General features: G+C 45.0%; 1 protein-coding gene across 2 annotated transcripts in view; it reads right to left on the bottom strand.

Annotated features, from left to right (window-relative positions):
- Window positions 1-25222, bottom strand: part of TNRC6C (trinucleotide repeat containing adaptor 6C) — a 175056-nt gene that overhangs the window by 69097 nt on the left and 80737 nt on the right. For both annotated transcript variants that reach the window (XM_073555424.1, XM_073555425.1), the window contains exons 4-5: window positions 23819-24136; window positions 1499-4039 (exon numbers count right to left, since the gene is read on the bottom strand). In XM_073555424.1, coding sequence (XP_073411525.1) covers window positions 1499-4039; window positions 23819-24136 — 2859 coding nt within the window. The remainder of the gene's footprint in view (window positions 1-1498; window positions 4040-23818; window positions 24137-25222) is intronic.

Genomic DNA, 25222 nt, shown 5'->3' with positions numbered 1-25222 from the left:
TCAAGTCTCCCATATACTAAAATAGAGAGCGACTCATGGTTACATACATGAACATGTCTGCTTTCTTTCTCCACTTGGATGACTCAGGAACCACATCTCATAGGAGAGGAATAAGGGAGACCTCAGGGTCTCAGAGATGGAGCAGCATCTAATGGACATGTGGTCCTCCAACTAGGCTCGGACTAGCCACAGGAGAACAGGAGCATCTACTGGACTTGCTTTCTGCAACTAGGCACGGACTTGTCCACTGAAAAACAGGTGCATCTACTGGACGTGGTTCTGCAACTAGGCTCGGACTGGCCACAGGAGAACAGGCGCATCTACTGGACTTGCATTTTGCAACTAGACACGGACTGTCCACCGAAAAACAGGTGCATCTACTGGACATGTGGTTCTGCAACTAGGCACGGACTGGCCACAGGAGAACATGTGCATCTACTGGACATGTGGTTCTGCAACCAGGCGCGGACTGGCCAAAGGAGAACAGGTGAATTCTATGCAGAACTTGTGAATAAGAGTAATGTAATATTTATTTACACGTAGTTAAACAGTGGGCCCCCAAAGTCAATATCATCGATGAGCACTAGACAACCCAGTCCGACACCGCATGCAATAAATGTCTAAGATGTAATAATCTGTTTTTAAAGAGCTTTTATCATCATTTTGATATATTCTCTTTAAGCTCTTATCCCTGTATTATGTATATTTTATTAGGTTGCAACAAGACTACAGGTCTCCAAATCTCTGAAGGAGTCTGTACGTTGGAACTTTTAGACAGCGACAGCTTTGACCAATTATAGTCACTACTGCCTTCCAGTAATTTAGTGTTCACATGACAGGTCAATGAGTTGATAGCATTAAAAATACTGGGGAATTCCTATCTTGTCATCCCAAGGAAGTATAATCATAATTTGATTGGTTAGACTCTAACCTCTAAGACCTTCATTCTAAGTCTGAAGAATGAGAATACAAAGGTCTCCTCCTTTTCCTTGCTTAGTGGCGCTGTTGTACACCCACCGAGCAGAAACAAACAAGTGTATAAAACGGTGTTGCAATTGCATGCACAAAGGATGGTGGTGAGCACCACTGTGCAGGGAAAATCTATAAACAAGTCACAGCTCATAAGACCACATGTGGCCCCATTATGCTAAGGAGTATTGTCCACTTAAGCAATGTTGTCAATACAGAATCATTTTTAATGTTTGGATGAAACCTTTAAGATACAGTCCAGTGGAGGCAAACTAGCAGAGAGAGAAACAAAAATATTGCAAAAACGTTCAGAAAGTGATATTGATTGAGATTTGCTGAATTGATTCATTCTGCTGGAAAGCCCCATTAAGAAAAACAAATGAAATACATAGTGATAGTGTTACAATTCTAATTTCATGCTAATATAATTAATTTATACTCTTAGCAACCCCATAGGCTCAAGAACTTGAAGGAAATAAGAGTAGCAAAGAAATTTACATAAATATAGATGATGAAACAAGATACTAACCTGTACCAAGTAACGGGGATCGGTTTTGCTGGGCACTTGACTGATGAGGTGGCTGTGGTTCAACCAAACTAGTACTTGGAGGAGTGATTGGGGTGGTGTTGGTATTAGGTGATGGGACAGTCTGAACCACGGTGTTATTTCTATCCCACATATTTACAGTTTTACTACTGTAATTGCTTGGGTCTCCCCAAGCTGAGGTACCATCATCAATTTCTATTTTACGGCGTATGGACGGTGGTGAAGGCTCTTCCCAGCCACTAGGCTCAGAATTTGCATCCTTTTGCTTGACTGATGGTGGTGATGGCACTGGTCCTCCAACCCTCCCGGATCCAGCCTGTTTTACAGATGCAGCTCCTCCCCAGCCACTCACATTGTTATCTTGGGGTTTGTTACCCCAGTTTTGCTGAGGAGTTTTCAAGGGTTCCCCCCAGCCTGTACCCGGATTTGCCTTAGTGCTTGTGCCATTTCCCCACCCACTGGTCCCAGACCGGGAATTTTCACTCCACCCTGTTCCAGACTTTCCATCAGTGTCCCACCCAGCTGCATTTTTCTTTCCATCAGTCATATGTGTTGGAACAGGTGACACATCATTCCAGTCTCCCCCACCAGCTGGCCAGCTGGGATTTGATTTCTGTCCCTCTACCCAGCCTTGGGGTTTGGACTTGTGAGGCTCACTCCAAGTTGGAGACTTGTCCTCTTGATTAGTGGGCCCGCTCCAAGCGTGTCCACTTTTGGCAGCAGCATTGACAACAGTAGAGCTTGCAGGATCTCCCCACCCCCCTGGACCATTTGATGCTTTATTTTCTACCCAACCTGCATTTACAGGAGCAGATATAGCTTGGGGGCCAACCCATCCTGATACTGAAGAGGTATTTGTACTGTTCATGATGGACCCTTCACTCTTCCGCCCTGAGTTTGGGGGCTGTGTGTTTGTACAGCCCCAAGCTTCAGTCCCAATAGTCTTCTTGTCAGGCCGCTGAAATTCATCAAATTCCCATGCAATATTTTGCTTAACTGGGACCTGTCCCCAACCTGTGTTGGAGAGGACCCTTGGATCAAGGTCTTGTCTTGGCAACTGCATCTGCCCCTGATCTGGCGAACTCTTGTCCCCTTGCTGAGATTCTCCGACCCTTCCTTCATTCTGATTTCCAGCACTGTCATTTGATGATGCCCCAGACGATACAGATTTGGCCCTTGAGTTACTTTGATCACTTCCTTGCTGAGGATTCTGAATGGTAATACTATCCCACCCTGTTGATCCTTTTCCATTGATGTCATTACTGGAATGCTGGTTTGGAGCCTTAACCCATTCACCATTCATGTTGTTGCTTGTGCCACGGTTTGGTTGACTCCAAGGTCCAGAATGCATATTTCCATTACTTCTTCCTCTACCCCATGCCAGTACTCCTGGGCTGGTAGGTGGTCCTGAATCCCATGCACTAACACCTGTTCCATCTTTCTGAGCCATACATCCTGATCCATTTTGTTTAGCATTTACTGCTGTACTAGCAGTATCTCCAGTTTCCTGATTAAACCCAGAACTGCAGTTTCCAGTTGCAGGGCCACCTGGTGATAAACCCCAGACCGAACTGCCTGTGCCGTCACCACCAACCCCACTTACTTGGGAAACTGAACCATTAGCACCAGGAAGGCTTTGCAGGTGTGGTGGGATAATGCTCCCCATTCCAACAGCCATTCCCCAGTTGGGCAGTCCATTTGTCTGCATTGCATTAATGGGGTTTGGTGAAGAATTCATGGGGTTAGTGTTATTTGGTCCATCAGTGTTAAGGTTCTGAGGTTGTATGCTGAAAGACACATTCTGAGAAGTGGACGTTTGTGGTTCTGTGCTCTCTTGTGACTGCAAATTTCTCCAAGCACCTAAGGTACCTGCAGAGTTTCCATTCTGGTTGCTGATATTCTGACCTATGGCACTGACTGGACTGCAAATATTTGAAGGGTTACCTCCACTTAAAGTTCCTTCATGTCCAAGAACAGGCCAGGCAGCTGGATTGGCATTAGGGTTAAGATTAAGATTAACGCCGGTATTTGAGTTGGAAGAACCCCAGCAGTTCTGACTCCTACCCTCTCCAATCATGCTTTCCAACTTTCCTTCCCCACTACTAGAGGAGCAGTGTGTAATGCTAGAGTTGGAGCCAGACACTGGACCCCAAACCCTTGCCAAGTTTCCATTCCCATTTGCTCCACCAGCTCCAATGGCACTCTGGTTAGAAGTGCTTTGGATGAGTGCTCCATTGGCGCCATTATTGCCATTTGATTTCTTTGTATGTCCAGTGAAGTTGCCTTGGGCACTCGTTGTAGCCATGCTACTTTTCTCTGAGCCACAGTTGGAGGCAGAGTCAGTGTCTGTAGTACATTCTGAGGCAGATTCAGTCTCAGTTCCTGTAATGGAAGGCCACGCTTCCTTGTCAGTCCTGTCTATTATCACTTTATCCCAGCTATAACTGGTTTCACCTCTGAGTGTAGGCTGCGGTCCCCAATGGGAATTTTCATAATGGTCTCCAAGACCACTGTGACCGAGATCTGGAAAGTAAAAATAAAAAAGGAAAAATGTCAGACCACCTACAAATGAGAAAAGAACAAAAACAAACCAAACAACAAATACATAAATCCAAACAGTATTTCCTTTCCTGGCCTACAGAATGTAAGACTGGGCACTGATAACTGTGGGTAAGAGTGTACTTGGACGGACCTCATGGCCTAGAAAATGGCAGAAATGGGCTAACCGGGGCTGCATGGCAAGCACGTACAATTTTGTGTCTATGTAATGGTCTACAGGCGTGGACTGGAAGGAAATTAACAGGACAACCCTACCATAAGGTTTATTTTACCAAATTAAAGTTCTTTCCCTTCTATTCTGTTAACATCTAATAAGATCAAGGACAAGGAGGTGACGCTGTGAACTGTAAGAGCCCCTCATATCTCATGACCCTACAATACAACTTGGCAGTATGCCACACTATTGTTGTTGTTTCCGTCCTCATCCCTTCCAAGCAGGTACACGTCATATCATACTGCAAAACACAGAACGTAGGTTCAATGATATTTTGGAGTGGTTACATCAAGATTTAAGAAGTACAAATAAATCCTGTCTTTTCACAGTTTCAACACGGGCTGTTCAATAATGCTAAATATCAAGTTATAATATAGGACCTAATAGCATTGTACCGAGCTGTACTAAGAAAAAAATAAAACAGCGCCAGGGCTAGGATGAGAGGTAGGGCAGGTGCGAATGTATAGATTACCGTATGTTTCTATCTGCCATATTTTATACTCCCAAGTAGACAGTATATAATTTTAGGGTCCGAAGAATTATTTCTGTGCACTATAGGGGAGCGCTAATTGTCAAGGAAGCAGTGCACGGCATAAGAGTAGGTAAGCACCCACCATGGACAACTGAGACTTTTCTCCAGAAAAAAAGTTTAATTGAAGAAAGTGAGTGAAAAATCTGGGGAGAACAGGCATGTTCTGAAGTGGGCACAAAGAGAGCTTGTCCTCTCTCTTTGCAGATGCTCCCTACAAATTATTTTAATTATGGTATATAACATGCGTCCATTTTCTCTTCTATTTCAGTTTTAAAGGAGTTTTCACAACATCATAAATGCTGCAATTTACTTTATATTAAAAATCTTCTCGGTTCTCAACAACATAGACTAGTTTTCATTCTGATTACTACTTGTTGCATAGGTTACCTGCCAGCTCTGCATGTAACAGAGGTGACCAGTGTCCCAGGAAAGAAATGGCACACATGCAATCGCCTTCCTATAGTGCTCTGGAGCTGGAAGGATCCGGTGAAATTCTATGTCCCTACAATCCTCCGATGCAACAGAGGGAAACCATCACACATTTCGCACCAGTGGTGCAGCCATGCCAAAGTGTCAATTAACAGGAGCACATTGCTGCCATCAACTAGGAGAAAAGGTAGCGGTGCACTCCTGCAGAGAAATTGACCAATTAGTGATGGGGGTTGGGTTGGACTACACGGCAGTTGGTTTACTACTCCTCTTGTAAATCAACAGCCTAGTAAGTGACATATGACTGAAATCAGGGTCTCTGTCCCTACATCATGCTGCACTCCAATAAGGGGGAAATACCTGGTAACAGATTCCCTTTAAAGAGTCTAAGATTGTGAACGGAGGTAGAGCGGTCACATGGCCACCACTGTGGACTCTTCAAACAAGCGAAGCAGACTCTTGTTCTTTTATAACCAATGTATAAAATATTTATACAATGTTTACAATATAATATTTATAATACATATACCGTATATAATGTTTCTTTTCCTAAAGCCTAATATTTGATACAAGTGCACACGTGCGCCTGTACCTGACCCATCTGTACTGTAACAGCCATGTAACAGCCATGGGAAGTTCATTCCCTGAGGATTAAGAGGGGCTGACTCTTATTAATAAGGCCTAGTAAAGCATATGGATAGAAGAGGGGGAATGTTTTCAGCTAGTACCCCTACAAAGAGTGACCACATTCTCAGGAAGTAGTAAGACCTCCAATAAATGTAAAATCTATGGAACAACAAAATGAAAGGACCCCAAATGGAACCAGATTGTCTTGCAAGGGGCGCACGTACGAGCAGGGCAAGAGCTGCATGGAAATTGTATTTTTCCCAGTTTTTGTGGTTACTGCAAAATGTACCTGCCCGACAAAATGGATTCGATGAAGCTTGATTAAGGCTAGGAATAGGGGCCACTGAGTGGTACATAATTATGTACAATGCCATATATTACATGGGGGGGTATCAAGCAAGAGCCTCAAAAAACCAAGACAATTCACAGTTAAATTGAATTATTGAATTTTACGTGTGAAATGTTATTACCATGCATGCTAAATGTTACACGGGATACTAAACCATGTACATAAGCAGACGGTAAATACGTCTGCTGCTAATTACGCTCTCACCCCCAATTACATCCCCCCCGGTAACGTACGCCCCCCCTCAGTAAGACAAGGACGCCCACTGTGACCACTATGCACGCAGTCACACAAGCACAACCCACTAATGTCGGGAGCTCGCGTCCAAAAATAAAATGTAGGCTGCAATCCCGAGAAACAGCAGACATTCCCATTAACCCTCGCCGGCCCAGATGCACATGCATTTTGGAGCTGCAGAAAATAAACACCTCACTTTTCGTCGGTCACAAAGCCCGAAGTGGGAGTAAACAAATGCGACGTTCATGATAGTGGTGATGGGGGGAGCGGTGAAAGCCATAACCAATTAAATCAGCACCAGCTTATTAAGAAGCCCTGAACGCTGCACATAAGCTCTTCCTTTTATTTTCTGCCTTTTCAGCGTACGAGAGGAAAAGCAGCTCAGCCTGTGACGACGCCATTTTCTCAAACCTGAACTAGAGCCAAAAAAAAGCCCTGAATACCGCTGCCTCCGAGACGTTATGTAATTTACAGATTTTAAGCAATTTGCTAACAATATTTTTGTGGCCTTGGGGCAGAGGAAGGGAGGAGCGGGTAAGGGGGACTGACAGGGAGTGAAATACCTGCGGAAAGGTGACGCCCAACCATCCTAGGAAACGCTACATTGTGTGCAGAGCCGCCTCTCTCTGCAACCAGGCTCTCAGCTTCAACATGTCGCTTGTGCACTGTATAAGCCTCATCCTATAGCCGTGCCAAGAAAACCTCTGTGCAAGCCTGGGAGCGGACAACCTGCAAGCTCATTTGGGCCTTCGCTGCACTGGGTTTGGAAATGCCCTTACAGGGAGGTTCCCTCGCTCTCCCCCTTGCTCTCTCACACACACGGTCACTCCCCCCCTCCCCAGATTGGGTGAAGGTATCAACAGCCTCAGACTCTTTAGGCTTTGGTTATGTAATTGCATCTGACACTAAACCGATCTTCCTTCCTTCGAAATTCTTTCATGTGTCACAAAAACATTCTCACATCGGGACCCCGTTACAATTAACGCCGCATTACATTCCCCCCCCCTTTCCATACCCCAGAGTTTGAAAGTCAGCCAAAAGAACAGAGGTATGTTGGAGATTGGCGTCTTGCTAACATGCTGCTCGCTCAGCTTCGTTTCCCCCTCTACTGTGCCCCCTCCTACAGAAGGCTTCCTTTCAAGCAGCCTCAGAGTCAAAAAGCAGAAATTCTAGCATTAACATTCGGCACAAGACCCACATGTATGTGCACCCTGGCGCCGTGCCAGCCACTATAATTACTTCCCAGCCTCCATCTCCCAAGTCTGGAGCTGCACGACACAAGCGCATTAATCAAAGCCAGGGCTGTTTATACATGTGCAACGTAGAGCGCCTCAACAATACAATGGCATCTCACTGCAACGTGTCTCCAGCCGTCATCAGGACCCATTATTAAAGGCTACGAGGCAGCAACGCTCATCAGTGTCAACGGAATACGCAAAATGCACGAAACCGTTACCGGAGCCGAAATCCTGAAATATCTCCAATATTTCCAACATCTACAGTATATTAAATTCTCTAGCTTTACAAAAACCAACACATCATTAAAACAGACCTGATGGTGCCGATACAGAATATCGCGCCACATGAACAGGCCAATAAAAGAGCACCTATCCACTAGTACATGGTTCATTGACATGTGTCTATGAGCAGAACCTGGCCAGTGTAAATGGATCTTTCATAAGTCAACGAGCCAGCCCTCACCCGTTTAAAAATATTACCTAAAAAAAAATCTTGACGGCACAAGGTTGGAGACTCATACTTTCCAATGCAAACACTACTTCTACGATTTACTACAGCAGAGCATGTCCTTTCTACACCCAGAATCCACAGAAGACAATCCAAGGACAAGCCAGCATAAAAAAAAATCTGATTAAAATTTGAAATAATACATGGAAACTACTGCAAATTTTCAGCTCGGTGTACAGCTTTGAGTATCATGAAAAAACAGAGCGCAGTACAGGCTATAAACGATAGCATGTATGCAAACTACCATATAAGACAAAAGACAACTTATTAGAAATATGATATTAGGCACAAACATAGTAGTCCCTTCTCTGGTAGAGTGCTTATTGGTGATGCCTGTCACCAAGTCCAAAGTGTCCAATTTTTCACTCTTATTTTATTACCACTACTCCTTTGAGCATTCTTCTGTTTTTTTTCTAAATCCGCTATAAGGTTTCAGAGATATGGGCCTTTTATTTAGTGCTAATTTTCATGGTCTTTACAAGGGCATGACTTACAGGATCCTCAGGGGCAAGTATTTAGGCTCCTCTGCATTACAGACCTGTGAGACACACTCCCTTAGTTAAACTCATAAAAATGTGTACTAAATAAGAGCAAAATCGGACAACTTTTAACCTAGTGACAAATCCTCTTTAAAGAGGTTGCCCATTACTTTAACATTGATGACCTATCCTCAGCGATGCCCAGCACCCCCACTGACCAGCAGCTCTCAGTGCCGGCTGGAAGAGCTCAGTTTACAGAGCTACTTTGTCTACGGACAGTGACCACGGCCAGGTACTGCACATCTGCCCCCTATTGACTTGAATAGGGGCAGATGTGCAGTATGTGGCCGCGGCCACTATCACTGGACGGAGCAGCTAGAGTAGTAGTGGAAAAACTTATGGGTGTACGTAGACATCATGAGGCCCACTAATGCTGCATGATACCCCCAAAGTAATCCCTACACAGTACCCTCCATACGCACAGTGTAATGAACCTTCTGTATCCAACCTTAACTTCCACAGCAAAATATGGAAACCCAATACAGTATGATCCCCCAAGTGTGACTCCCACACTGCCCTCCATGCAGTACAATGGTCCCCACCTCTACACTCTGTATAATGAACTGCACTAGCTCTCCAAACAGTATAATGGCCCCCACACAGTACGACATAACTCACACAAACCTTCACATTATATAATTATTTGCATACAGTATAATGGCTCCCACATAGCCCTGTAAATATTATAATGGCCCCACATAGCCCTCCAAATATTATAATGGCACCCACATAGCCTTGCATATAGTATAATGGCCCCCACATAACCTTACATATAGTATGATGGGCCTCACATAGTCCTCCATATAGTATTATGTACCCCCACAGTCCTCAATATAGTATAATGCACTCCCACAGTCCTCAATATAGTATAATGCACCCCCCATAGTCCTTAATATAATGCACCCTCATAGTCCTACATATAACAATGCACCCCCATATTAAATAATGCACCCTCATAGTTCTCAATATAATATAATGTACCCCCATAGTCCTCCATATAGTATAATGCACCCTCATATTCTCCATATAAAATAATCACCCCCATAGTCCTCCAAATATTATAATGCACCCTCATATTCTCCATATAAAATAATCACCCCCATAGTCCTCCAAATATTATAATGCACCCTCATAGTCCCCAACATAATATAATGCGCCCCCATAGTCCTCCATATAGTATAATGCACCCTAGCCCTCCATATAGTATAATGCACTCCCTATAGTCCTCCATATATTATACTGCATGTTATAATGTACTCCCCATAGTCCTCAATATAATGCACCCCCATAGTTCTCTATATAGTATAATGCACCCCTATAATCCTCCATATAATATACCCTCCATAGCCCTCCAAATAGTATAATGCACTCCTTAGTCCTCAACATAATGCTCCCCCCATAATCCTCCACATACTATAATGCACCCCCATAGTCTTCAATATAATATATTGCATAATGCTCTTCCCATAGTCCTCCATATAGCATAAAGTACCCCCTATAGTCCTCCATATAGTATAATGCACCCCCATAGTTCCCCATATAGTATAACGCACCCACTATGGTCCTCCATAAAGAATAATGCACTTCTCATAGTCCTCCATATAATATAATGCACACCGCATAGTTCATTATATAGAAAAATGCACTCCACATAGTCCTCTGTTATGAATGGGTCACCGAGGAGGATGGCAGGAACAGGCTAAGCCACCAGGAAACCAGAGAGGTTGGTAACTAAGCGGATTGCAGACCCCTGATCCTAGCAACACAACTACCAGTAGCCGTGGAGCGTTCCTACGATGCCCTAGACGCCTCGGCACAGCCGGAGAACTAACTAAGCCTAAAGCCAGAAAGGTGAAATCTAAACTGCCCCGGAGCAGATCCCCAAAGGAATAGACAGCCCCCAAACATATATTGTTGGTGAGACCAGATGAGACACAAACATAGGCAGAAAATAGACTGAGCAAATGGTGGGGCCCAAGCTATCTAGATAGGACAGGACAGAAAAGATACTGTCTGCAATCACGCAAAAACCCTAAAAAATCCAACACATCTGATATACAAAAACCTGAGGCCACACGACCTCACCCCTGCTAGATCAGCACTCTGGTGTGAACTGGAAGCAAAACAAAAGATCTAATGTAACAGGGGACACAAGCTGCAACACATGGAGCGGGGCTTAGTGCTGCCCCCAGCAGGGAGCATGCTGAACCCTTGCAACAAAGCAGAAAGCAAAAAAAAGGCACAAGCAGATTAGATGCAAAGGATTAACAAAAGAATCACTTAACTGAACCATGCAGATCAGGCAGGAGACAAAATAAGTCCAAAAGCACAAGGAGGAAATCACCAGCAACCACCAAGGGAAGCCTGCTCACTTATATGCTCCCAGCCAGTAATCCCAGATTCCCAGATTATCGTCGTCAAGTGGCAAACTTCCATCAACCTGGCCAGCTCCACTACTCCCAGTAACCACCAGAGGGAGCTCCGGCTCAGAAGTCCGAGCAAGGGAATTCCCAACAGTCCTCCATATAGTATAATGCACCCTCCCATAGTTCGCTTTACAATATTATGGCCACAACAATGTAATCACCGGTTTAAAAATAAAAATAAAATACTCACCTTTCCTCCTCGTTCCCCCACTGCTCCGGTCTCTGCAGTGAGTGTTCTGAAGTGCCACACATCTTAGCGAAGCAGGTGCTATGTAGTGACGTAATCGGTCCTGCTCCGCTGAGAAGTCAGATGCCAAAGAAGAATGAGGGAGGAGAGATCACCAGCTCACGTTCCCTCCTCTATAATTGCTTTCAACTCTATCGACACAGAATACCAATAAGTTGAACGGGTGATGAAGTCACGGACGGACGCTGGCACCGAGTCCACCCCAGCTCAAGGGCCTCATAGCAGCTGCGTGGTCTGCCACCATTAGCTGTATGCCACTGCAACCTCTTAAGAAAGGTTAAGACCTCCAGATGCAGAAGGGAACGAAGGTGAAGAACCTCTTTTAGAAAAAGATTATTTAACAAAAAGTAATGTAATTTATACACATGGATGTGAAGCTATTATAAATGAAAATATGCGAGTATGCAGTGAACGTAAATTTTTCTGGATTTCTGATTTGACTGGTGAGCGGGTGGCTCTAGTTTTCCAGTTGAAGTGACTGAAAACAGGGAACAAAAGATTGTCTTCAGCAGTATAGGTCTTGGGTCACTTCAACAATCAGAACATGCTTGTTACTTGCCACATATTCTGGTGCTTTGTAAGTGTCAATGTATTTTATGAATAAGAAGTTCAGGACAGTACAATAGTTCCTCCCCACCTGTGGGGGTGCTGTAACACATGCGTTATGACAGGGCAGGGAAAATAAGGGTGCATTATTCACTGGTTCTTTTAAATTCACAATACGTATTGAGCACATAAAAGATTAATTTACAACTTAGTTGTGCAACACATTGTAGGGAGAATAATAGAGAATGAAGTTCAAATGAGAATCGCAGAGCATGAGGGGCCTCCACAAAGCCAGCCCCCTCCTCAATGACACCTCTTCACTTAGTATTTGGGACTGAGAGTGTTTCGGGATAATCGGCCAGCAGACGGCTCGGTTAGATTAGCTGCAGGCCTGCCTCGGCCTTTCCTTTCTGCTCGACTGCTGGAGCGAGACCTTCTAATAAAAACCATTGCCGCAGCTTTCTTTGTTTGCCTTGGCCTTTTTATTTGCAGCCCTGTCAGAATTTCCATCTTGTTTTCGCCTCCGTGCCAAAAAAATGTGGAAAAGTCAGCTATTTCCTCAAATAATAATAGCCTTGTGACCAAGATAAAAGTGTCAGCTTTGGTGCCAGCACGTTTTATGAACCCTTCATGACTACACTTAATTTTTCTGCGTTTGCACTCTATTTCGCAAGAATTAAATGGAAGCTGGTTACTGACAGGCTTAGAAATAAGTCTGATAAAAATCTTACACACCCCCTTTAGGATAAACTTCACTCAGGACAAATTTTCAAAATGGAAAGATCCACTTTTTCATTCCAGTGTCGTGGATAAGATTTTAATGAAAAGCTAATTCAGACATCTATGCGCATCGATCCGAGATTGGACCGCTAATTCATGGATTGACCGAGGGTCTTCCGACCCGAACATGATAGCTTCATGAATTTCTATAAAGCTGTACCACATGGGTGAGGACAGCCGCGACCAGTCCCATTCACTGTGGTCTGATTTGCACTTTAGGTGCTTTTTCGCCAGTTTAACTCCCTTCTTTCTAAATAGGTGGAGCCAGAGTGGGACAGGGTGTGACCATGCCAACCTGTCAAATTGATAAAAAATGCAGTTTCTTTGAAAGTCAGAAATGCTACTCCAGTCCCTGACTGGAGTAGCATTTCTGGCATAAAGCAAGGAGACACATGACAGTTAAACAAGGTGCTGAATTCATTAAGTATTAGGCCTCTCTTAATGAATTTGGCGCTCACTACTTCAGGAAGACTGGTGTAACACAACTGTGCGCTACGCCAATCTTGATGAATCGGCCTCTAACTGAGCACTTACCCCGATTGTTCAAAAGGACAAAACTGATCATTCATGTATTTTTTTCCATAGTGAGCAGGATGTGACCATGTATAAATGCTGGATCATGGGTGTCGCTGCCATTTTGCTCTGATTAGCATAGGGTCAGGACGCAGCTGAAATGAGGGACAGTGATAGGTTCTGTGTGTACTCTGCACCCCTCCATGTTGGAGTACTGTGCCTTTAAGCCTCTGTGTGTACTCCGCACAAGTGTCTGTGGGAGTACTGTGTCAAAAAGACTGAGTACACAGCCGTGTCTGTGCGAGTAGTGTTCTAAAAAATAGTTATACTCTGCAGCTGTGTCTGTGCGAGTAGTGTATTACAGGGATACCGTGACAGAGGGACCAGAAGACTGCGGTGTCTGGTTACCCGAACGCCTGCATGGGTTAGAACTGCATTACCATCATACTAAACAGTGCAGGTTTTCTTTTCTCTGGCAATGCTAGGGTTAATCAGTCCATTGATCTCCTGGAGCGCTCCATCATGGATAGCCTCAGCTGTTCGTGTTGGACACTTCACTCTGGTATATTTGCTTGCCACTGGCATTTGGCAATTGCCAGTAATAGTTCATTCTGCCTGGATAAGTGGTCGAGGAGTTATTTGGTGTTTGGAGAGTGGTTCTGGACATTTTTGCATGGAGTTAGTTTGCGTATTCTTCCTCATCCTCTCCTATTTGGTTTCACATACCTTACATTCCCCTGTGTTCCACTCTGGTGAATGCATTTTGCATGATTGCAGTATTGATTTTGGCCTCATACCACTCTGAGTGGGGGGGAGTGAACAGATAAGGGAAAGTCAGAAGCATAGCAAGGTACGTGACCCCGGCGTCTCCACCTTGCAGGGTAATCCGGGGGGTCCGAGTGAGGGATAGGGAAGGAGCCTCTTTCCTGAGAAATCCTTTAATAGCATCATGACAGTGTGCCTAACCAATTATTTATACTCTGCAGCAGTGTCTGTGCTAGTAGTGTGCCTGAAAAATAGTTATACCGTGTACCCATGTTTGTGCTAGTAGTGTGCCTAACCAATTTTTTATACTCTGCAGCCGTGTCTGTGCTGGTAGTGTGCCTGAAAAATAGTTATACCGTGTACCCATGTTTGTGCTAGTAGGGTGCCTAACCAATTTTTTATACTCTGCTGCCATGTCTGTGTGAACACTGTGCATAAAAACACTTAAAAAAAATGAGTAGAGCATCAAATAAGGGACGAGGACATGGTTATGGTGGTGCTGCTGGTGTAGCGGCTTCAGGGAGAAGACATGGTCATTCTGTGCCTGCTCCATGCCAAAATTAAACACCTTTCTCTGGTGCACGCAGGTGACAGGACGTTCTGCATCATTTCGTAGGGATGAGTACCGCTACATAAATGGTGAGGCCAGGACATGTTGAGGCGGTGTTAGATTGGATGGTTGAGTGTGCCTCCAGTTCCTTTGCACTATCTTCCACCCAGTTCCCTACATAAAGCACAAAGTTGGCATCTGAGGACCATGGTCGTCTGGTTTCCACCTCACCCCCTTGCAAATTAGCCAAGCAGCCCAAGTCATGCAGCAGTTTCTTCTGCTTTTTTGATGAGACTGCTGGCTGGGGTTTCGTAGCCCATCCACCTGGCCCTACGCCAGAAATGAAGAGACTGAGCGCGCTGATGCAAAGCCACTTGCTATTATGGAGGATGAGGATGTGGGAGGGCTATTACATGGTCAGTGGACCTTTGCAGAACATCTCAGAGGATGACGAAACACAATTGCCAACTGCAGCGTCTTTTTGCCCTGTGCAGTGCAGCAAGGAGAGCAGGAGTGAGGAGTGGGTGGAAGATCATGTTCCTAAACACCACATGGAGAGAAGGCCAACCTTGTGTTGTGAGTAGTTTGGAAGAAGAGGAGGTGGTCACACTGACCCAGTAGCACAGCAAAAGAAGGAATACGGTGAAAAAAAGCACAGCAAGCGACCCCCTAGCCAGAACGTCGGCGGCTACTGGCCACCGTGCCGAGAAAATTAAAATAAAGCTCAAAAGAGCTCCCTGGCGTGGCATTTCTTCAGCCACTGAGCTAATGACAAGACATTGGTGGTTTGCACGCTGTGCCGTCACATTCTGAAGCGAGGCATGAATCTTCTGAATCTGAGCACCACCTGCATGACGAGACATCTGAATTCCAAGCATGACGTGCAGTGGAGTACACACCTTAAAAAGAATGACAGATGTGAACCTCCTGCTGCTCCCCATTTCTGCTGTGTTCTCCATCTCTCTTTCCAGCTTACGATCAAAAGGGCCATCTGCCTCCCAACAAAGAATGATGTGACAACGCCACCACCAGCAGTGTCACCGAGCATCTCCACACCGTCCCATGGAAGTGTTCAGCTCTTCATCCCCAAAACCCTTGAGATCAGAGGAAGTACCCCACTACACACCCACAAGCCACAGTCCTGAACGACAGCTTTTCCAAATTCCTGGCCTTTGAAATGCTGTCATTGTGGCTGGTGGAGATGGACAGTTTAAAGAAAATGATGGCTGTTGCTGTCCCGCAATACCTTGTTCCCAGGTGGGCCATTCTTGCCCTGCACACACATGTTGCAGACCAAATCAGGTGTGCATTGTGGCATCAGTGCGGCCACGAACGTTACATCTCCCTAACTGCCCACTGGGTAAATGTAGTGGTGGCTGGACCTAAGGGGCAAGGTGTTCTACCATCACCGATGGTTGCTAAATGTTTCTCTGTCCAGGATGCCTTCTACTCAGCTTCCTCCACTGTGTCCTAATACGGTCACAGTAAGACCTGCACCTCCAATTTAAGCACAGCCAGTGGGAAATCACAGCAAGCTGTTCTGAAATTCATCAGTTTTGGGGACAAATACCACACTGCGCAGGAGCTGTAGAAGGGGATTAAACAGCAGATAGATGAGTGATTGGTGCCACTGAACCTCAAGCCCCGCTTGGTGGTGTGCAATAAAGGGCGAAATCTTGTAGCAGCTCTGGTCCTAGCCGGTTTGGCACACATCCCTTGCCTGGTGCATGTGCTGAATTTGGTGGTGTAGAACTTCTTTAAAAATTACCCTCATATGTCAGAGCTACTGCAGAAAGTGCAGGCAATTTGTCGCACTTTCGGCGTTCTTACTCGGCTGTTGCTCGCCTGTATGCGCCGCAGCATCACTTCTGCCTTCCCGCTTTCCACCTCATATATGCGATATTCCAACAAGGTGGAACTCCACCTTGCATATACTGGAGAGATTGAGCGAGCAGCAGTAGGCAATAGTGGAGTTTCATCTGCAACATGCCCGGCTGAGTCGCTCTGCGGAACAACACCACTTCACCACCAATGAGTGGGCCTCCATGTGGGATGTGTGTGCAGCGTTACGCGTCTTCGAATATTCCAACAATATTGTCAGCATTGATGACGGCATCATGAGCATTACTATACCACTTCTATGCCTCCTGGAATAAACACTTCAGGCGATGAATGATGAGGTGGTGGCACAGAATAGGAGCAGAAGGAACAGGGACCATCCACACAATTATCAGGCCTGTCGTCCACACATGGCTCAGAGGATAAGTTCCTGTACCAACAGAGGCCCGGTAAAGAATTGTCCAGCCAGGGGACAGTCTTGGAGGAAAAGTAGTAGTAGGAGGAACTGTGTTCACAGCAGGGTGGCACTCAAATTAGCTCATGGGCATCACTGGAGCGTGGCTGTGTGAATACAGGGACCCAAACCATCCACCTTCGAGGACAGCTTGTCGTTGCCTCTGAGCAGCCTGGCACACTTGAGCAAATACATGCTGCTGTGTCTGTGCATCGACCGCTGAGTTGCCCGAAATGTTACCAGTGCAGATTAGGCCTGTTTCACACTTCCGTTTTTGTGTCCGCCAAACGGATCCGTTTCCGTTTTTTTGACGGAAACTGATGCAGACGGATCCGTTTTTAAAAAAACGGATCCGTTTTTTTGACGGATCCGCGGTAACCACTAATGTAAGTCTATGGGACAAAAAAAAACGGATCCTGCAAAAAATGGCGGATCCGTTTTTTTACGGAAACCAACGGATTTTGACGGATTTGAAAAAACGGAAGTGTGAAACAGGCCTTACCGGGTGGCTAAACTGCTGGAATCTCGCTACAAGGACAACATACCATCATTACTTCAGTCACTGGAGCCTGATTTCAAAATACGTGAATGCAAGACCACGCTGGTAGAGGCATTAATGACGGTGTTCCCACCTGACAGTGGGGGCTCAGTGGAAGAACAAGGCAAAGGAGCAGGAAGTCGGTAACACAGCTAGGGCACCGCCACCACCTTGTAAAGCAGGGATAGCATGGCTGAAATGTGGCAAAATCTTGTCAGAACGCCACAACCATCTGATATGGTCCTCCTCCTCTGCCTGATCTACCTACACCACCACGCCAGCCTCCACCTAACTCTTCCTCCTCCTGGTTCTGGAATGTTATTTTTTGGTTAATTCTATTTTCTTTTAAGTCAGTTACCGAAAACAAAAACAAATATAAAAAATACACAAAAAACGCCCACAAAAAAGTATTGGATTACTCCTCAATTGCCTTTTCCACCTACACCACCAACGTCCATCTACTCCTCCACTTGGACCTCTGCATCATGGTTCAAGATACCATTTTTTTTTTTTTTTTATTCTATGTTATCATTTCCCTACCCACATTTGTTTGCAGGGCAATTGTCCCGCTGTTACTCCCACTTTGCTTCATTTTGCAGCCCTCCAGCCTTTACTATGACCATTTTACAGCCCTTTTAAAGTACTGAAGTTTGGATCCCCATTTAGGCTGTGTGCCCACGATGCGATTTTTAAGCGTTTTTGCTGCGATTTTCGGCGCGAAAACGTTTAAAAATCGTGTACAGAACGCCCCCCATGCATTCCTATGGCATTCCGCACATGCTGTGCTAATGCTGTGCTTTTTTCCGCGGCGGAATCACATCGCGGAAAAAAATCGCAGCATGATCATTCTTTTGTGCGGAATTGCAAAGAATTGCCGCGATTCCGCACCCATAGGAATGCATGAGAATCGCTTACTTCCCGCATGTGGCTATGCCCACCATGCGCGAAGTTAAGCGTCTCATGTGCGGTTGGTACCCACGGTGTGGAGGAGAGGAGACTATCCTCCAGGCCCTGGGTACCATACCCCTGTAAAAAAAGAATAAAAAAAAAAAAAAAAAATCGGGGTATATTTACCTTCCGACGTCCCGCGCTGCATTCCCGGGCCTCAGCGTTCCCAGTAATGCCTTGCGGCAAGGTCCTGTGATGACGTGGTCTCGCGAGATCACTATAGTAACGCGAGACCAACGTCATCACAGGTCTCACAAGGCATTACTGGGAATGCTGAGGCCCGGGATGGCAGCGCGGGACGTCGGAAGGTAAATATACCCCGATTTTTTATTTTTTTATCATTTTTAACATTTTATCTTTTACTATTGATGCTGCATAGGTGGCCTCAATAGTAAAAAGCTGCTCACACACACTTGTAAAACACTATGTTTGACTAGTGTGACCAACCTGTCAATCACTTTCCAAGCGATGCTTCAAATCGCTTGGAAAGTGCTTGAGAAAATCGCGGTAAAATCGCGAACAGAATCGCGGTAAAATCGCGATTTCTGGGAAGGAGTCCGGTTTTCATTGTGCGTTTTAAAACGCTACGTGGGCCCATAGCCTTACTTCTATTGGGTTCGGTTTTCGGGTAGAGTTCTGTTGCCAAACCGAACTTTGAACATCTACGAGTCTGTTCATCCCTACTTTTCACTTTATTTTTTAGTCCCTTTAGATGGCTTGAACATGGGATTGTTCGATTGCTAATTATATATACTAAGGGATGTGGAATGGAAGGCAAACTTAAAAATGCTGCTGTCAACGAATAACCGTGGTATCTAAGTGGTTAAACAGCAGCGATCAACACTAAAGGCCCCGTCACACTAAGCGATCTCGCTAGCGAGATCGCTGATTTTGTGACACATCAGTGATCTCGCCAGCGAGATCGCTGTGTGTGACGGGGATCAGCGACCGGCCCCCCTGCCAGTTATCGCTGATCGTGCTCGAGCGGCCTTGGCCGTTTTTCGATCGCTGGTCTCCCGCTGCCCACCGCGAATCGCTGCGTGTGATAGCGAGAGACCAGCGATCAGCGACGCTGGTTGCTAATGTAAACGTCGGGTATCCAGGCTCCTGGATACCGGCTGTTTACCTTGGAAACCGGCGTACACGCTGGTTTCCAAGGTAAAATGTCAGGTATCCAGGAGTCGCGCGGCTCCTAGATACCCGATGTTTACCTTGGAAACCAGCGTGTACGCCGGTTTCCAAGGTAAACAGCGGGTATCCAGGAGTCATGCGGCTCCTGGATACCCGACGTTTACATTAGAAACCAGCGTCCAGCGTTGTTGGTCCTGATCGCTGGAGGGGCTGTCTATGAGACAGCTCACCAGCGATCAGCCTAACAATGTCCCAGCGATCCCATCATGTCGGATCGTTGGTGGGATCGCTGGGACATCGTTTAGTGTGATGGGGCCTTAACTCCTGTTGCTGTTGTTAGAGGCAGGTGTCGCCTGTATAACCCTCCCTATGATGACACTGGAGGGCTGAAACCTAAAGTTTACACGATAGAAAGTGGGATATCATTTAGTTTTGTCTGGTTCCAACAGGGTCTTCTATGCCATCTAACAAAATATAAATCATTCTAAGCCTTGCCCCTTTTGTTATGAAAGTTTTGTTGTGTACATGTATGTTCTATTTTGCTTTTTTTGTGTTTTTTACACAAACGTCACTTTAACATCTGTTAAACACCAGGTTTTCCAGAATGCTGTACTAAAAAACAGTCACCAGGTGAAAAGTGGCCAGTTTCTGCCCTTATTTTAATTCAGATGGTCTCGCAAGTACCGCTTGTAGAGCTTTTTCTTCTTTTAATTCACCATATTGTGAGAGATGTGGGCCCTATTATTTAGTGCTAATTTTTATGATCTTTCCAAAGGGGCGGAGCTCAGAGGGTAATAATACAGACACCAAAAGAAATGCCCTCAAAGAATCTGTAGTCCATGCAATCTTGGACAGATAAGGTATTATTTGAGCACGCTCGGGTGCTAATTGCGTGTATTCAGCGTGCTCGAATAATATGTTCGAGTCCCTGCACCTGCATGTCTCAGGGCTGTTCGACAGCAGCAACACATGCAGGCATTGCCGATTTGTTAGAAAATCTTCTCACGTGTTGCAGCTGTCGAACAGCCGCGGGGACTCGAACATATTACTTGAGCACGCTGAAGACACTCGGTTAGCACACGAGCATGGCAGATAACATCTTACTCAAGCACGTCCAAGCATCACTAGTTAGCGCTAAATAAAACGGAATCCCAATTGAGGATTTAAAAAAATAAAAAATGAAATACACAGAGGAGCAGCGAGAATAAAATAACAGCCAACAACTGGCCACTTTTGACCTGGCGACTGGCGCCCTTTAATATTAATATATGTGGTCAGGAGAATAAATCATAATAATGCTACAAAGCAGGCTAGCTTTCCCTTCTGACAAACGTCTGGCTGGATCCTGGCAATGGCTGTGGTCTCCAGATACAGATTTAGATTTCACTCTCCTCAGCAGTCAGAGGGACTTAAGCTGCCCAGCCCCCTCCTCTCGGCCCCCTCCTTAGGCTATGTGCCCACGATATGGAATAGTAGCGTTTCGGACGGAGCGTATTTTCCAAAACGCTGCGTTCTAATTACCGCACTTGTGTTTAGGTACATCCGGATTTACTACATGTAATGACATTCGATTGCTGAAAATACGCAGCGGAGAACAGCGTCTCCGCTACAGAAATTCTCATGCTGCGGCTCATAAACCCGCACCACGGGGGAGATTAACAGAGTTAAATAAAAGCACTGTGAGCATAGGATTTCTATAAATCTCATACACTGTGCTTGTAATGTAGAATGCAGCGTTTGGAATGCAACGAAAATACGCTGCTATTCCTGATTGTGGGCACGGAGGCTTGGAGCACACATTGAGTAAGATTTCTGCGCCATTTCGGCATTTCTTGGCAGGAATAACACAGCTGCAAAAAAAAAAAAAAGAAAAAAAAACAAACGCGTTTTTGCCCAGTATTTTTATTTTTCTGCATCAAATCTGCAAGTCAAAAATACTCAATGTGGGCACGACACGTCAGGTTTCTCATTCACTTTGCTTGCATCAGGTTTTGCTAACAAATCTGTGCAGAAAAAAAACCACAACGTGTGAACGCAGCCTTAATATTAACCACTGCCTTGGTAAGCATAAAATAATCAGTCGCATTTATTACATGAGAATGGGATTCTTTTAATCCCATGGGGTACATACAAATGACCAGATCAGAAGGGGGCAGCCTGGAAAATATACTTATGCGGGATGACTTCAGGGGACAATTTATTTAATGGACAGTTAACATATGTTAGAAAAGCCTGATCCCCGCACCAATGAGAAGGCTGATCAAGTAATCTAATAACCTGTAATGGGGTTCACTGCTCACTTGTTGGTTCCTGCACTTTGCTGGCTTTGATCCGGGCAGACAGCTGCTGCTCACATGCTGCGCTCTTACTACGTGCTGACATTACAGCCGGAGTCTCTGTATCCAAACCCAGGACAAGCTATGCAGTAGCTTCTTACAGCTCATATTGGAGGCTATGTGCACACGGTGCGGATTCTGCTGCGGATCCACAGAGGTTTTGGCCCTGCGGGTCCGCAGCAGATGTAGCTGCGTTGTACAGTACCATTGTTTTCAATGGTAAACTGAAAAACGCTGTGCACATGCTGCGGATTTTTCCACGCGGATTTGCTGCGGGTTACAATCCGCAGCATGTCAATTCTTTGTGCGGATTCCGCTGCGGTTTCACACCTTCTCCAGGACTTTTGACCTGAGATTTTACCTGTGGCTTTTTACAAATCCGCGCGTAAAAATCCGCAGGACCAAATTCTACGTGTGCACATAGCCTGAAAGTATACACACATTCGCAAGTTGTATGGATTGCAGATTTGTAAAGACTAGTAAACCAAAGCTGGAGAAAAAGAAAAAAAAAAAAAAAAAAGAAAAACATTCTTTATTTCAGTAATTGTTAAAATTCGGAATGAGTAGACAACAAGAATAAACATACATAAATACAGACTGAAGTTAAAGGGGTAATCAATGTGCTCTAAAGTCCCTAAATAGAAACCTATTGTTATCCCTACCTGTCACTGGAGGTTGGCACCCTAATATATAAGAGATATGGCGACCAGACAAAAATATTAAAGGAAATCCTTCAGTCTAATATGCCATGCATACTACAATAGCTGAGGAGTCTGGTGTATTCATGAGAACGTGCTTTCCTAAAAAAAACAATATATACCGGAGAGTGTGTATTCTTTTAGGGGCCATAACAGTCAATCGGTACATCATTTTTGGACATATTTCCTATTTATCAGAGTTCTGGTTGCCCCCCCCCCCCCCCCAATAACTGTGCAGCAACCTGCTGGTGCACCTATAATCCTGAGTGTATTCTCCGCAGAGGAACAGCAGCCTGTACTGTGCTATGGGTACAGAATGTCTGGAGCATCTGCTCTCTAATGTCTCTCATACTGACGAGCAAGCAAATAACAGTAAATCTGAGCCGTGCTCGCTTTGCCAGAGGATTCGCGCCGCCCCACCACCCAGCCATGTACGTTGCAGCAGGACAATATTCTGTTCCATTTGCTTTGCAAGGAACGGATTCATTTCAATTATTATTAACAGAAGTACCCTCTTTACTGCAGGAGCCGTCGGTTTCTCACCGTCTGTCACTATCAGCAGAATACAAGCTGCCATGTTTGCAGGATACTGATACCTGATAAAATCTTTAGGGCTTGTTCACATGATAGAAGATGCTGCAGATTTTCCATATGGATTTTAGAGAGTAAAATCTACAGTATCAGCAAAATGGATACGATTAAATAACATCCTATCCGTGCGTGGCGCATATTTTGTGCACAATGTGACTGGAGGTGCAAATTTCTCAATTGTCATTTCCCTTTAAGGATTGGGCATAGATCTGTTCACTATGGGGAACTAAAAATGCAAAACAAACCCGAATTGTTGAGGATTTTAAAAACAGATGAAAAATAAAATTGACTAGTCCTGTAGAAAAAAAAAAAATCTAGAGAAGTTAAAAACAATAAATCACTACTACTTATCCCAGCGCTCCTCTGGCTTCCCTACCTTGTCTCTATCTCTACACAACCTGGCCTCTTGTGATTATGTTTTGTGCTTTGTGACCGCTGCAGCCAATCATGATTAGAGCAGACTGCAGTGGTCATCATCTCAGTGGGCTGGGTTGTACAGAGACCAAGAGGACATAACAAAAGCACCAGGAAAAGCAAACACAGTACAATATAGAGATTTTCCTGTGAAATCTGCTACAGATATTTTGGGTGTGGACATTAGCTTAAAAAAGGAAAAGCAATAGTTCAAGATGGAGGGACACAGATTTAGTTGTGCATGTACCTACAGTACCCAAACCATTAGTCTCTTAGCAAAAAACATGTAATTCTTACCAGAATGTGTCTTTGCAGGGTGGAGAGCGCCACCAGCCCCCTGCTGTGGAGGAGGGCTTGCCCCAGTTTGTCCAGTATCCTGTCCTGTATTAGCACTGGTCAGTGTCCCAGTTGGCAGTGGCTGTCCTCGCTTTAATAATTGCTTCTGTTCTTGTTGGCGGAAGCGAGGAGGCACCTCTCGTGGCAAGTAACGGGAGGCCACAGTTTGCTGGCCATTGGCAGGTGCTCGCTTGCCATTGCTGTTTTGGACAGTGCTGGTGGAAGTACTGGGAGCAGCAGGCTGGGGCTGGTTGGAACTGATCTTGATTGGTTCTGGCACTGAAGAAAAAATAAAAAACACTTGTTTAGCCCTCCTTCATGTCTTATTGTACTTCATCTTGTCTTTAGTGTATAGCATTATGTATGTGCACTATTAATTTCTAAAGTGTGTCAAATTGAAAATATATAAATATATATATACGGTATATGTAAATTTAATTTGACACACATATACATACAGTTGGTACGGAAAGTATTCAGACCCCTTTAAATTTTTAACTTTTATTTCATTGGAGCCATTTGGTAAATTCAAAAAGGTTCAGTTTTTTTTTTCTAACTAATTTACACTCTGCACCCCATCTTGACTGAAAAAAACAGAAATGTATTTAAAAAGACAAACTAAAATATCACATGGTCATAAGTATTCATACCCTTTGCTCAGACACTCATATGTATGTCACATGCTGTCCATTTCCTTGTGATCCTCCTTGAGATGGTCCTACTCCTTCATTGGAGTCCAGCTGTGTTTAATTAAACTGATAGGACTTGATTTGTAAAGGCACACACCTGTCTATATAAGACCTCACAGCTCACAGTGCATGTCAGACCAAATGAGAATCGTACGGTCAAAGGAACTGGCCAAGGAGCTCAGAGACAGAATTGTGGCAAGGCACACATCTGGCCAAGGTTACAAAGAATTTCTGCAGTACTCAAGGTGCCTAAGAGCACAGTGGCCTCCAAACTGTCGTGGGAGAACAGCCTTGGTGAGAGAGGAAAAGAAGAACCCCAAGATCATGGTGTCCGAGCTCCACAGACACAGTAGGGAGATGGAAGAAAGTTCCACAAAGTCAACTATCACTGCAGCCCTCTACCAGTCGGGCCTTTATGGCAGAGTGGCCTGACGGAGGCCTCTCCTCAGTGCAAGACATATGAAAGCCCACATAGTTAGCTAAAAAACACATGAAGGACTCCCAGACAATGAAAAATAAGATACTCTGGTCTGATGAGACGAAGAAAGAACTTTTTGGTGATAATTCAAAGAGTTATGTGTGGAGAACACCAGGCACCGCTCATCACCTGCCCAATACAATCCCTAACAGTGAAACATGGTGGTGGCAGCATAATGCTATGAGGGTGTTTTTCAGC

This window comes from Dendrobates tinctorius, unplaced genomic scaffold, assembly GCF_039654945.1.
Source record: "Dendrobates tinctorius isolate UK_male_01 unplaced genomic scaffold, ASM3965494v1 ptg000223l, whole genome shotgun sequence".
NCBI lineage: Eukaryota > Metazoa > Chordata > Amphibia > Anura > Dendrobatidae > Dendrobates > Dendrobates tinctorius.
Note: the sequence above shows the minus strand (reverse complement) of the source record. Positions and strands in the feature narration are given on the sequence as shown.